The 16,731-nt window shown below is 45.4% G+C and overlaps 1 protein-coding gene across 2 annotated transcripts in view; it reads left to right on the top strand.

Moving 5' to 3' along the window:
* Positions 1-16,731, top strand: part of LOC129818046 (protein Shroom3-like) — a 189,798-nt gene that overhangs the window by 128,835 nt on the left and 44,232 nt on the right. For both annotated transcript variants that reach the window (XM_055873575.1, XM_055873576.1), the window contains one exon: positions 812-943. In XM_055873575.1, coding sequence (XP_055729550.1) covers positions 812-943 — 132 coding nt within the window. The remainder of the gene's footprint in view (positions 1-811; positions 944-16,731) is intronic.

Raw genomic sequence — 16,731 nt, 5'->3', positions numbered from 1 at the left:
CCAAGGGAGTACCCCAAGGCTCGATCCTAGGCCCCACGCTCTTCTCAATTTCTTCTAGGGGTTTGAACGTTTAGTTCAGGGATCTCCCAGCAGCCTAAAAGACATTGGTATGATTACTGGTACATCTTTGTTGTTTGTTGTTATGGAAATCAGGAGAGTGTGTGCTTTCCTTATTGTCGGTCTGTGTCATATAGTTCTGTTTTTGTTGTTATGCTATGTGTGTGTGTGTGCATGCCTGTGTTCGCTGAGTGTGTGACTGAGTTCATGTGTGTGACTGAATTCATGTGTGTGACTTAGCATGCATAGTCCTCCCCCTCTATCTGAGCTGTCTCCCTCCTCAGACGCAGCGAGCCTGTCTCCACATCTCACTTTCTGTTCTGTTCTACAGACACAACGAGCCAGTCTCCACACCTCACTTTCTGTTCTGTTCTACAGACACAGCGAGCCAGTCTCCACACCTCACTTTCTGTTCTGTTCTACAGACACAACGAGCCAGTCTCCAGACCTCACTTTCTGTTCTGTTCTACAGACACAACGAGCCAGTCTCCAGACCTCACTTTCTGTTCTGTTCTACAGACGCAGCGAGCCAGTCTCCACACCTCACTTTCTGTTCTGTTCTACAGAGACAACGAGCCAGTCTCCAGACCTCACTTTCTGTTCTGTTCTACAGACACAACGAGCCAGTCTCCAGACCTCACTTTCTGTTCTGTTCTACAGACACAGCGAGCCAGTCTCCAGACCTCACTTTCTGTTCTGTTCTACAGACGCAGCGAGCCAGTCTCCAGACCTCACTTTCTGTTCTGTTCTACAGACGCAGCGAGCCAGTCTCCAGACCTCACTCGTGGCACTCCACCAAACTAGGCGAGGGCCAGCCAGACCCCAGCATGGTGCAGATATCCCAGGGCACCATAGACCCTCCCTGGCATCACACATACAACTCCAGGTTAGTCAATCAATCAAGTAATAAAGCAATCAATTAAGTAATCAATAAATAAAATATATTTATAAAGCAATTTTTTGTGTGTGTTCTAATTCAATCCAAGGCAATAAGAACAACATATTGTTAAATTAATATACTACCAAGTCATTGTTTATACAGCTATTTCCATTGAGAGGTGTCTGTCCCAAACCCTGACTACTAAACTACACGTTATTTATACTGAGAGGTGTCTGTCCCAAACGCTGACTCCTAACTTCATGTTATTTATACTGAGAGGTGTCTGTCCCAAACCCTGACTACTAAACGTCATGTTATTTATACTGAGAGGTGTCTGTCCCAAACCCTGACTACTAAACGTCATGTTATTTATACTGAGAGGTGTCTGTCCCAAACCCTGACTACTAACGTCATGTTATTTATACTGAGAGGTGTCTGTCCCAAACCCTGACTACTAAACGTCATGTTATTTATACTGAGAGGTGTCTGTCCCAAACCCTGACTACTAAACGTCATGTTATTTATACTGAGAGGTGTCTGTCCCAAACCCTGACTACTAAACGTCATGTTATTTATACTGAGAGGTGTCTGTCCCAAACCCTGACTACTAAACGTCATGTTATTTATACTGAGAGGTGTCTGTCCCAAACGCTGACTCCTAACTTCATGTTATTTATACTGAGAGGTGTCTGTCCCAAACCCTGACTACTAAACGTCATGTTATTTATACTGAGAGGTGTCTGTCCCAAACCCTGACTACTAAACGTCATGTTATTTATACTGAGAGGTGTCTGTCCCAAACCCTGACTACTAAACGTCACGTTATTTATACTGAGAGGTGTCTGCCCCAAACTACATGTTATTTATACTGAGAGGTGTCTGTCCCAAACCCTGACTCCTAAACGTCATGTTATTTATACTGAGAGGTGTCTGTCCCAAACTACATGTTATTTATACTGAGAGGTGTCTGTCCCAAACCCTGACTCCTAAACGTCATGTTATTTATACTGAGAGGTGTCTGTCCCAAACTACATGTTATTTATACTGAGAGGTGTCTGTCCCAAACCCTGACTACTAAACGTCATGTTATTTATACTGAGAGGTGTCTGTCCCAAACCCTGACTACTAAACGTCATGTTATTTATACTGAGAGGTGTCTGTCCAAGTAGAGTCTAATCTACTCTACAGATTAAAACAATCAATATGGAACATGTTACAGAACAATATACTTTTTCTCGAGATTCAATTGAAAGGTTTTTAAATGTTTTTACTATTTTGTTAATTTGGAATGAAAGTTACCAAGTCTAGAATGAATCTGTAATAGAAGGTTAATCAGAATAATCCATACTGTGCACGGTTCTCCCTTCGCTGCTGCTTTTTCACTATCTTGCAGTAGTGACAAATATAGTGGGATCAAATCAAATCAAATTGTATTTGTCAAATGCGCCGAATACAACAGGTGTTACATTGAAATGCTGACGTACAAGCCTTTAACCAACAATGCAGTTTTAAGAAAATAACAACAACAAAAAAAAGTAAGAGATAAGAATAACAAATAATTAAATAGCAGCAGTAAATAACAATAGCGGGGGGTACCGGTACAGAGTCAATGTGGAGGCTATATACAGGGTGTTACGGTACAGAGTCAATGTGGAGGCTATATACAGGGGTACCGGTACAGAGTCAATGTGGAGGCTATATACAGGGTGTTACGGTACAGAGTCAATGTGGAGGCTATATACAGGGTGTTACGGTACAGAGTCAATGTGGAGGCTATATACAGGGTGTTACGGTACAGAGTCAATGTGGAGGCTATATACAGGGGGTACCGGTACAGAGTCAATGTGGAGGCTATATACAGGGGGTACCGGTACAGAGTCAATGTGGAGGCTATATACAGGGGGTACCGGTACAGAGTCAATGTGGAGGCTATATACAGGGGGCACCGGTACAGAGTCAATGTGGAGGCTATATACAGGGGGTACCGGTACAGAGTCAATGTGGAGGCTATATACAGGGGGTACCGGTACAGAGTCAATGTGGAGGCTATATACAGGGGGTACTGGTACAGAGTCAATGTGGAGGCTATATACAGGGGGTACCGGTACAGAGTCAATGTGGAGGCTATATACAGGAGGTACCGGTACAGAGTCAATGTGGAGGCTATATACAGGGGGTACCGGTACAGAGTCAATGTGGAGACTATATACAGGGGGTACTGGTACAGAGTCAATGTGGAGGCTATATACAGGGGTTACCGGTACAGAGTCAATGTGGAGGCTATATACAGGGGGTACCGGTACAGAGTCAATGTGGAGGCTATATACAGGGGGTTACGGTACAGAGTCGATGTGGAGGCTATATACAGGGGGTACTGGTACAGAGTCAATGTGGAGGCTATATACAGGGGGTACCAGTACAGAGTCAATGTGGAGGCTATATACAGGGGGTACTGGTACAGAGTCAATGTGGAGGCTATATACAGGGGGTACCGGTACAGAGTCAATGTGGAGGCTATATACAGGGGGTACCGGTACAGAGTCAATGTGGAGGCTATATACAGGGGTACTGGTACAGAGTCAATGTGGAGGCTATATACAGGGGGTACCAGTACAATGTGGAGGCTATATACAGGGGTACTGGTACAGAGTCAATGTGGAGGCTATATACAGGGGGTACTGGTACAGAGTCAATGTGGAGGCTATATACATGGGGTACCGGCACAGAGTCAATGTGGAGGCTATATACAGGGGGGTACCGGTACAGAGTCAATGTGGAGGCTATATACAGGGGGTACCGGTACAGAGTCAATATGGAGGCTATATACAGGGGGTACCGGTACAGAGTCAATGTGGAGGCTATATACAGGGGGGTACCGGTACAGTGTCAATGTGGAGGCTATATACAGGGGGGTACCGGTACAGAGTCAATGTGGAGGCTATATACAGGGGGGTACCGGTACAGAGTCAATGTGGAGGCTATATACAGGGGGTACCGGTACAGAGTCAATGTGGAGGCTATATACAGGGGGGTACCGGTACAGAGTAAATGTGGAGGCTATATACATGGGGTACCGGTACAGAGTCAATGTGGAGGCTATATACAGGGGGTACCGGTACAGAGTCAATGTGGAGGCTATATACAGGGGGGTACCGGTAATTGACACCGGATGGTTGGGAAGTCAGTAGTGCCATTTAATTTAAAGTAGTGCACTATATAGGGAATAGGATCCCATTTGGAATATATCCTACCACTCTCCTGGTGCTCAGTTTAACTCAGCTGTTTTTCTCAGAGAACAGTAGTATATTATTTTAGACTGAGACACATAAAAATGACTGCCTGTAATGTAGATGTGGACAGAACAGCTTGTTGATATGTTATTGGGGTTTAGTCAATGAGGCGCTATCACTCAGTGATGTTAGATAATAAAGGAACAAACACACACACAAACATAAAAAGATAGGGGAGGTGGGTATTGATGTCATCTTTCAACTACAGAGGGACATTCCTGATGACACCTCACCTCTACCGTTCCCATGACAACTCTGACTCCCACTCAGAGCGTCTTGGCTCGTCCAATGCGGTTGCAGTGTTATTTGCAGAGAGAGAGAGAGAGAGAGAGATATATATACAGACAGAGAGAGAGATACAGACAGATTGAGAGAGAGAGAGATAGAGAGAGAGATACACCCTAATTGACAACCAAACAAACCAAAACAAAGGCAAAGTCTTCTCATGCTTTGTTGATTTCAAAAAAGCCTTCGACTCAATTTGGCATGAGGGTCTGCTATACAAATTGATGGAAAGTGGTGTTGGAGGTAAAACATACGACATTATAAAATCCATGTACACAAACAACAAGTGTGCGGTTAAAATTGGCAAAAAACACACACATTTCTTCACACAGGGTCGTGGGGTGAGACAGGGATGCAGCTTAAGCCCCACCCTCTTCAACATATATATCAACGAATTGGCGCGGGCACTAGAACAGTCTGCAGCACCCGGTCTCACCCTACTAGAATCCGAAGTCAACTGTCTACTGTTTGCTGATGATCTGGTGCTTCTGTCACCAACCAAGGAGGGCCTACAGCAGCACCTAGATCTTCTGCACAGATTCTGTCAGACCTGGGCCCTGACAGTAAATCTCAGTAAGACCAAAATAATGGTGTTCCAAAAAAGGTCCAGTCACCAGAACCACAAATTCCATCTAGACACCGTTGCCCTAGAGCACACAAAAAACTATACATACCTCGGCCTAAACATCAGCACCACAGGTAACTTCCACAAAGCTGTGAACGATCTGAGAGACAAGGCAAGAAGGGCATTCTATGCCATCAAAAGGAACATAAATTTCAACATACCAATTAGGATCTGGCTAAAAATACTTGAATCAGTCATAGAGCCCATTGCCCTTTATGGTTGTGAGGTCTGGGGTCCGCTCACCAACCAAGATTTCACAAAATGGGACAAACACCAAATTGAGACTCTGCATGCAGAATTCTGCAAAAATATCCTCCGTGTACAACATAGAACACCAAATAATGCATGCAGAGCAGAATTAGGCCAATACCCACTAATTATCAAAATCCAGAAAAGAGCCGTTAAATTCTACAACCACCTAAAAGGAAGCGATTCCCAAACCTTCCATAACAAAGCCATCACCTACAGAGAGATGAACCTGGAGAAGAGTCCCCTAAGCAAGCTGGTCCTAGGGCTCTGTTCACAAACACAAACACACCCCACAGAGCCCCAGGACAACAGCACAATTAGACCCAACCAAACCATGAGAAAACAAAAAGATAATTACTTGACACATTGGAAAGAATTAACAAAAAAACAGAGCAAACTAGAATGCTATTTGGCCCTAAACAGAGAGTACACAGTGGCAGAATACCTGACCACTGTGACTGACCCAAACTTAAGGAAAGCTTTGACTATGTACAGACTCAGTGAGCATAGCCTTGCTATTGAGAAAGGCCGCCGTAGGCAGACATGGCTCTCAAGAGAAGACAGGCTATGTGCACACTGCCCACAAAATGAGGTGGAAACTGAGCTGCACTTCCTAACCTCCTGCCCAATGTATGACCATATTAGAGAGACATATTTCCCTCAGATTACACAGATCCACAAAGAATTTGAAAACAAATCCAATTTTGATAAACTCCCATATCTACTGGGAGATATTCCACAGTGTGCCATCACAGCAGCAAGATTTGTGACTTGTTGCCACCAGAAAAGGGCAACCAGTGAAGAACAAACACCATTGTAAATACAACCCATATTTATGCTTATTTATTTTAACTTGTGTGCTTTAACCATTTGTACATTGTTACAACACTGTATATATATAATATGACATTTGTAATGTCTTTATTGTTTTGAAACATCTGTATGTGTAATGTTTACTGTTAATTTGTATTGTTTATTTCACTTTTGTATAATATCTACCTCACTTGCTTTGACAATGTTAACACATGTTTCCCATGCCAATAAAGCCCCTTGAATTGAATTGAATTGAATTGAGATACAGAAAGAGAGAGGCAGATAGAGAAAGAGAGAGAGAGGCAGAGAGAGAGGCAGAGAGAGAGGCAGAGAGAGAGAGAGAGGCAGAGAGAGAGGCAGAGAGAGAGGCAGAGAGAGAGGCAGAGAGAGAGGCAGAGAGAGAGGCAGAGAGAGAGGCAGAGAGAGAGAGAGGCAGAGAGAGAGAGAGAGAGAGAGAGAGAGAGAGACAGAGACAGAGAGACAGAGAGAGAGAGAGAGAGAGGCAGAGAGAGAGAGAGAGGCAGAGAGAGAGAGGCAGAGAGAGAGGCAGAGAGAGAGAGACAGAGACAGAGAGACAGAGAGAGAGAGGCAGAGAGAGAGGCAGAGAGAGAGGCAGAGAGAGAGAGACAGAGACAGAGAGACAGAGAGAGAGAGACAGAGAGAGAGGCAGAGAGAGAGACAGAGAGAGGCAGAGAGAGAGAGGCAGAGAGAGAGACAGAGAGAGGCAGAGAGAGAGGCAGAGAGAGAGGCAGAGAGAGAGGCAGAGAGAGAGAGAGAGAGAGGCAGAGAGAGAGAGAGAGGCAGAGAGAGAGAGGCAGAGAGAGAGGCAGAGAGAGAGAGAGAGAGACAGAGAGACAGAGAGAGAGAGGCAGAGAGAGAGGCAGAGAGAGAGGCAGAGAGAGAGGCAGAGAGAGAGGCAGAGAGAGGCAGAGAGAGAGGCAGAGAGAGGCAGAGAGAGAGAGAGGCAGAGAGAGAGAGAGAGAGAGGCAGAGAGAGAGAGGCAGAGAGAGAGAGGCAGAGAGAGAGAGGCAGAGAGAGAGAGACAGAGAGAGAGAGGCAGAGAGAGAGAGAGAGAGAGAGAGAGAGGCAGAGAGAGAGAGAGAGAGAGAGAGAGAGGGAGGCACATTGCAGCCTCTCCAGTTCTGAGAGTAATGCAGGAGAGGGAGTTGCAACAGTTCTGCTGGATGAGGGAACGTTGCTATTGTAGCATTTCAATCAGTTACGTCACTTGCTCTGAGACTTAAGTAGTGTTGCCCCTTGCTTTGCAAGGGCCGCGGCTTTTGTGGAGCGATGGGTAACGACGCTTCGTGGTTGACTGTTGTTGATGTGTGCAGAGGGTCCCTGGTTCGCGCCCGTGTCGGGGCGAGGGGACGGTGTAAAGTTAAACTGTTACACTATGAGAGGGATTGTGCTGTTCCCAGAGCTGTGACGACCTCATCACATTCATCACACTCATCACACTCATTACACTCATCACATTCATCACACTCATTACACTCATCACACTCATCACATTCATTACACTCATCACATTCATCACATTCATTACACTCATCACATTCATTACACTCATCACACTCATCACATTCATTACACTCATCACCCTCATCACATTCATTACACTCATCACACTCATCACATTCATTACACTCATCACATTCATCACATTCATTACACTCATCACATTCATTACACTCATCACACTCATCACATTCATTACACTCATCACCCTCATCACATTCATTACACTCATCACACTCATCACATTCATTACACTCATCACCCTCATCACATTCATTACACTCATCACCCTCATCACATTCATTACACTCATCACCCTCATCACATTCATTACACTCATCACCCTCATCACATTCATTACACTCATCACCCTCATCACATTCATTACACTCATCACCCTCATCACATTCATTACACTCATCACACTCATCACATTCATTACACTCATCACACTCATCACATTCATTACACTCATCACCCTCATCACATTCATTACACTCATCACACTCATCACACTCATCACCCTCATCACATTCATTACACTCATCACACTCATCACATTCATTACACTCATCACATTCATTACACTCATCACACTCATCACACTCATCACACTCATCACATTCATCACATTCATTACACTCATCACACTCATCACATTCATTACACTCATCACCCTCATTACACTCATCACACTCATCACATTCATTACACTCATCACCCTCATCACATTCATTACACTCATCACCCTCATCACATTCATTACACTCATCACCCTCATCACATTCATTACACTCATCACCCTCATCACATTCATTACACTCATCACACTCATCACCCTCATCACATTCATTACACTCATCACACTCATCACATTCATTACACTCATCACCCTCATCACATTCATTACACTCATCACCCTCATCACATTCATTACACTCATCACACTCATCACACTCATCACCCTCATCACACTCATCACACTCATTACACTCATCACACTCATCACATTCATTACACTCATCACCCTCATCACATTCATTACACTCATCACACTCATCACCCTCATCACCCTCATCACATTCATTACACTCATCACACTCATCACATTCATCACATTCATCACACTCATCACACTCATCACATTCATCACACTCATCACATTCATCACATTCATCACACTCATCACACTCATCACATTCATTACACTCATCACACTCATCACATTCATCACACTCATCACATTCATCACATTCATCACACTCATCACACTCATCACATTCATCACACTCATCACACTCACATCTCACATCACGCCCCTCATCACACATTACATTCTGCTGCAGAAATACCAACCAACACTGGGTCTCCACCATCCCCCAAAACACACAGACATGCAGACTACACACAGACTACACACAGACTACACACAGACATGCAGACTACACACAGACTACACACAGACTACACACAGACATGCAGACTACACACAGACTACACACAGACATGCAGACTACACACAGACATGCAGACTACACACAGACATGCAGACTACACACAGACATGCAGACTACACACACACAGACATGCAGACTACACACACAGACATGCAGACTACACACACAGACATGCAGACTACACACACAGACATGCAGACTACACACACAGACATGCAGACTACACACACAGACATGCAGACTACACACACAGACATGCAGACTACACACACAGACATGCAGACTACACACAGACATGCAGACTACACACAGACATGCAGACTACACACAGACATGCAGACTACACACACACAGACATGCAGACTACACACACACAGACATGCAGACTACACACACACAGACATGCAGACTACACACAGACATGCAGACTACACACAGACATGCAGACTACACACAGACATGCAGACTACACACAGACATGCAGACTACACACAGACATGCAGACTACACACAGACATGCAGACTACACACAGACATGCAGACTACACACAGACATGCAGACTACACACAGACATGCAGACTACACACAGACATGCAGACTACACACAGACATGCAGACTACACACAGACATGCAGACTACACACAGACATGCAGACTACACACAGACATGCAGACTACACACAGAGACATGCAGACTACACACAGAGACATGCAGACTACACACAGACATGCAGACTACACACAGACATGCAGACTACACACAGACATGCAGACTACACACAGACATGCAGACTACACACAGACATGCAGACTACACACAGACATGCAGACTACACACAGAGACATGCAGACTACACACAGAGACATGCAGACTACACACAGAGACATGCAGACTACACACAGACATGCAGACTACACACAGACATGCAGACTACACACAGAGACATGCAGACTACACACAGAGACATGCAGACTACACACAGAGACATGCAGACTACACACAGACATGCAGACTACACACAGACATGCAGACTACACACAGAGACATGCAGACTACACACAGAGACATGCAGACTACACACAGAGACATGCAGACTACACACAGAGACATGCAGACTACACACAGAGACATGCAGACTACACACAGAGACATGCAGACTACACACAGAGACATGCAGACTACACACAGAGACATGCAGACTACACACATACATGCAGACTACACACAGACATGCAGACTACACACAGAGACATGCAGACTACACACAGAGACATGCAGACTACACACAGAGACATGCAGACTACACACAGAGACATGCAGACTACACACAGACATGCAGACTACACACAGACATGCAGACTACACACAGACATTCAGACTACACACAGACATGCAGACTACACACAGACTACACACATACATGCAGACTACACACATACATGCAGACTACACACAGACTACACACATACATGCAGACTACACACAGACTACACACAGACATGCAGACTACACACAGACTACATGCAGACTACACACAGACTACACACATACATGCAGACTACACACAGACTACACACAGACATGCAGACTACACACAGACATGCAGACTACACACATACATGCAGACTACACACAGACTACACACAGACTACACACAGACTACACACATACATGCAGACTACACACAGACTACACACAGACATGCAGACTACACACATACATGCAGACTACACACAGACTACACACATACATGCAGACTACACACAGACTACACACAGACATGCAGACTACACACAGACATGCAGACTACACACATACATGCAGACTACACACAGACACACAGACTACACACAGACATGCAGACTACACACAGACTACACACAGACATGCAGACTACACACAGACATGCAGACTACACACAGACATGCAGACTACACACAGACACACAGACTACACACATACATGCAGACTACACACAGACTACACACAGACATGCAGACTACACACAGAGACATGCAGACTACACACAGAGACATGCAGACTACACACACAGACATGCAGACTACACACAGAGATATGCAGACTACACACAGAGACATGCAGACTACACACAGAGACATGCAGACTACACACAGACATGCAGACTACACACACAGACATGCAGACTACACACACATACATGCAGACTACACACACAGACATGCAGACTACACACAGAGACATGCAGACTACACACAGAGACATGCAGACTACACACAGAGACATGCAGACTACACACACAGACATGCAGACTACACATACATGTAGACTCCACACAGACATGCAGACTACACAGAGACATGTAGACTACACACAGACATGCAGACTACACACAGACATGCAGACTCCACACAGACATGCAGACTCCACACAGACATGCAGACTACACACAGACATGCAGACTACACAGAGACATGTAGACTACACAGAGACATGTAGACTACACAGAGACATGTAGACTACACAGAGACATGTAGACTACACAGAGACATGCAGACTACACAGAGACATGCAGACTACACAGAGACATGCAGACTACACAGAGACATGCAGACTACACAGAGACATGTAGACTACACAGAGACATGCAGACTACACACAGACATGTAGACTACACAGAGACATGCAGACTACACAGAGACATGCAGACTACACAGAGACATGCAGACTACACAGAGACATGCAGACTACACAGAGACATGCAGACTACACACAGACATGCAGACTACACACAGACTACACACAGAGACATGCAGACTACACACAGACATGCAGACTACACACAGACTACACACACAGACATGTAGACTACACACATACATGTAGACTCCACACAGACATGCAGACTACACAGAGACATGCAGACTACACACAGACATGCAGACTACACACAGACATGCAGACTACACACAGACATGCAGACTACACACAGACATGCAGACCTCACACAGACATGCCGACTACACACACAGACATGCAGACTACACACACAGACATGCATACTACACACAGAGACATGCAGACTACACACAGAGACATGCAGACTACACACAGAGACATGCAGACTACACCGAGACATGCAGACTACACACAGAGACACACAGACTACACACAGACATGCAGACTACACACAGACTACACACAGACATGCAGACTACACACATACATGCAGACTACACACAGACTACACACATACATGCAGACTACACACAGACTACACACAGACATGCAGACTACACACATACATGCAGACTACACACAGACTACACACATACATGCAGACTACACACAGACTACACACAGACATGCAGACTACACACAGACATGCAGACTACACACATACATGCAGACTACACACAGACTACACACAGACTACACACAGACTACACACATACATGCAGACTACACACAGACTACACACAGACATGCAGACTACACACATACATGCAGACTACACACAGACTACACACATACATGCAGACTACACACAGACTACACACAGACATGCAGACTACACACAGACATGCAGACTACACACATACATGCAGACTACACACAGACACACAGACTACACACAGACATGCAGACTACACACAGACTACACACAGACATGCAGACTACACACAGACATGCAGACTACACACAGACATGCAGACTACACACAGACACACAGACTACACACATACATGCAGACTACACACAGACTACACACAGACATGCAGACTACACACAGAGACATGCAGACTACACACAGAGACATGCAGACTACACACACAGACATGCAGACTACACACAGAGACATGCAGACTACACACAGAGACATGCAGACTACACACAGACATGCAGACTACACACACAGACATGCAGACTACACACACAGACATGCAGACTACACACACAGACATGCAGACTACACACAGAGACATGCAGACTACACACAGAGACATGCAGACTACACACAGAGACATGCAGACTACACACAGAGACATGCAGACTACACACACAGACATGCAGACTACACATACATGTAGACTCCACACAGACATGCAGACTACACAGAGACATGTAGACTACACACAGACATGCAGACTACACACAGACATGCAGACTCCACACAGACATGCAGACTCCACACAGACATGCAGACTACACAGAGACATGCAGACTACACAGAGACATGTAGACTACACAGAGACATGTAGACTACACAGAGACATGTAGACTACACAGAGACATGCAGACTACACAGAGACATGCAGACTACACAGAGACATGCAGACTACACAGAGACATGTAGACTACACAGAGACATGCAGACTACACACAGACATGTAGACTACACAGAGACATGCAGACTACACAGAGACATGCAGACTACACAGAGACATGCAGACTACACAGAGACATGCAGACTACACAGAGACATGCAGACTACACAGAGACATGCAGACTACACAGAGACATGCAGACTACACACAGACATGCAGACTACACAGAGACATGCAGACTACACAGAGACATGCAGACTACACAGAGACATGCAGACTACACACAGACATGCAGACTACACACAGACATGCAGACTACACACAGACATGCAGACTACACACAGACTACACACACAGACATGTAGACTACACACATACATGTAGACTCCACACAGACATGCAGACTACACAGAGACATGCAGACTACACACAGACATGCAGACTACACACAGACATGCAGACTACACACACAGACATGCAGACTACACACAGACATGCAGACTACACACAGACATGCCGACTACACACACAGACATGCAGACTACACACACAGACATGCATACTACACACAGAGACATGCAGACTACACACAGAGACATGCAGACTACACACAGAGACATGCAGACTACACCGAGACATGCAGACTACACACAGAGACACACAGACTACACACAGACATGCAGACTACACACATACATGCAGACTACACACAGACTACACACATACATGCAGACTACACACAGACTACACACAGACATGCAGACTACACACATACATGCAGACTACACACAGACTACACACATACATGCAGACTACACACAGACTACACACAGACATGCAGACTACACACAGACATGCAGACTACACACATACATGCAGACTACACACAGACTACACACAGACTACACACAGACTACACACATACATGCAGACTACACACAGACTACACACAGACATGCAGACTACACACATACATGCAGACTACACACAGACTACACACATACATGCAGACTACACACAGACATGCAGACTACACACAGACATGCAGACTACACACATACATGCAGACTACACACAGACACACAGACTACACACAGACATGCAGACTACACACAGACTACACACAGACATGCAGACTACACACAGACATGCAGACTACACACAGACATGCAGACTACACACAGACATGCAGACTACACACAGACACACAGACTACACACATACATGCAGACTACACACAGACTACACACAGACATGCAGACTACACACAGAGACATGCAGACTACACACAGAGACATGCAGACTACACACAGAGACATGCAGACTACACACACAGACATGCAGACTACACACAGAGACATGCAGACTACACACAGAGACATGCAGACTACACACAGACATGCAGACTACACACACAGACATGCAGACTACACACACAGACATGCAGACTACACACACAGACATGCAGACTACACACAGAGACATGCAGACTACACACAGAGACATGCAGACTACACACAGAGACATGCAGACTACACACACAGACATGCAGACTACACATACATGTAGACTCCACACAGACATGCAGACTACACAGAGACATGTAGACTACACACAGACATGCAGACTACACACAGACATGCAGACTCCACACAGACATGCAGACTACACACAGACATGCAGACTACACAGAGACATGCAGACTACACAGAGACATGTAGACTACACAGAGACATGTAGACTACACAGAGACATGCAGACTACACAGAGACATGCAGACTACACAGAGACATGCAGACTACACAGAGACATGCAGACTACACAGAGACATGCAGACTACACAGAGACATGTAGACTACACAGAGACATGCAGACTACACACAGACATGTAGACTACACAGAGACATGCAGACTACACAGAGACATGCAGACTACACAGAGACATGCAGACTACACAGAGACATGCAGACTACACAGAGACATGCAGACTACACAGAGACATGCAGACTACACAGAGACATGCAGACTACACAGAGACATGCAGACTACACACAGACATGCAGACTACACACAGACATGCAGACTACACAGAGACATGCAGACTACACAGAGACATGCAGACTACACAGAGACATGCAGACTACACACAGACATGCAGACTACACACAGACATGCAGACTACACACAGACATGCCGACTACACACACAGACATGCAGACTACACACACAGACATGCATACTACACACAGAGACATGCAGACTACACACAGAGACATGCAGACTACACACAGAGACATGCAGACTACACCGAGACATGCAGACTACACACAGAGACACACAGACTACACACAGACATGCAGACTACACACAGACTACACACAGACATGCAGACTACACACATACATGCAGACTACACACAGACTACACACATACATGCAGACTACACACAGACTACACACAGACATGCAGACTACACACATACATGCAGACTACACACAGACTACACACATACATGCAGACTACACACAGACATGCAGACTACACACAGACATGCAGACTACACACATACATGCAGACTACACACAGACTACACACAGACTACACACAGACTACACACATACATGCAGACTACACACAGACTACACACAGACATGCAGACTACACACATACATGCAGACTACACACAGACTACACACATACATGCAGACTACACACAGACTACACACAGACATGCAGACTACACACAGACATGCAGACTACACACATACATGCAGACTACACACAGACACACAGACTACACACAGACATGCAGACTACACACAGACTACACACAGACATGCAGACTACACACAGACATGCAGACTACACACAGACATGCAGACTACACACAGACATGCAGACTACACACAGACACACAGACTACACACAGACTACACACAGACATGCAGACTACACACAGAGACATGCAGACTACACACAGAGACATGCAGACTACACACACAGACATGCAGACTACACACAGAGACATGCAGACTACACACAGAGACATGCAGACTACACACAGACATGTAGACTCCACACAGACATGCAGACTACACAGAGACATGCAGACTACACACAGACATGCAGACTACACACAGACATGCAGACTACACACACAGACATGCAGACTACACACAGACATGCAGACTACACACAGACATGCCGACTACACACACAGACATGCAGACTACACACACAGACAT

Source organism: Salvelinus fontinalis, chromosome 21, assembly GCF_029448725.1.
Source record: "Salvelinus fontinalis isolate EN_2023a chromosome 21, ASM2944872v1, whole genome shotgun sequence".
Classification (NCBI taxonomy): Eukaryota; Metazoa; Chordata; class Actinopteri; order Salmoniformes; family Salmonidae; genus Salvelinus; species Salvelinus fontinalis.
Note: the sequence above shows the minus strand (reverse complement) of the source record. Positions and strands in the feature narration are given on the sequence as shown.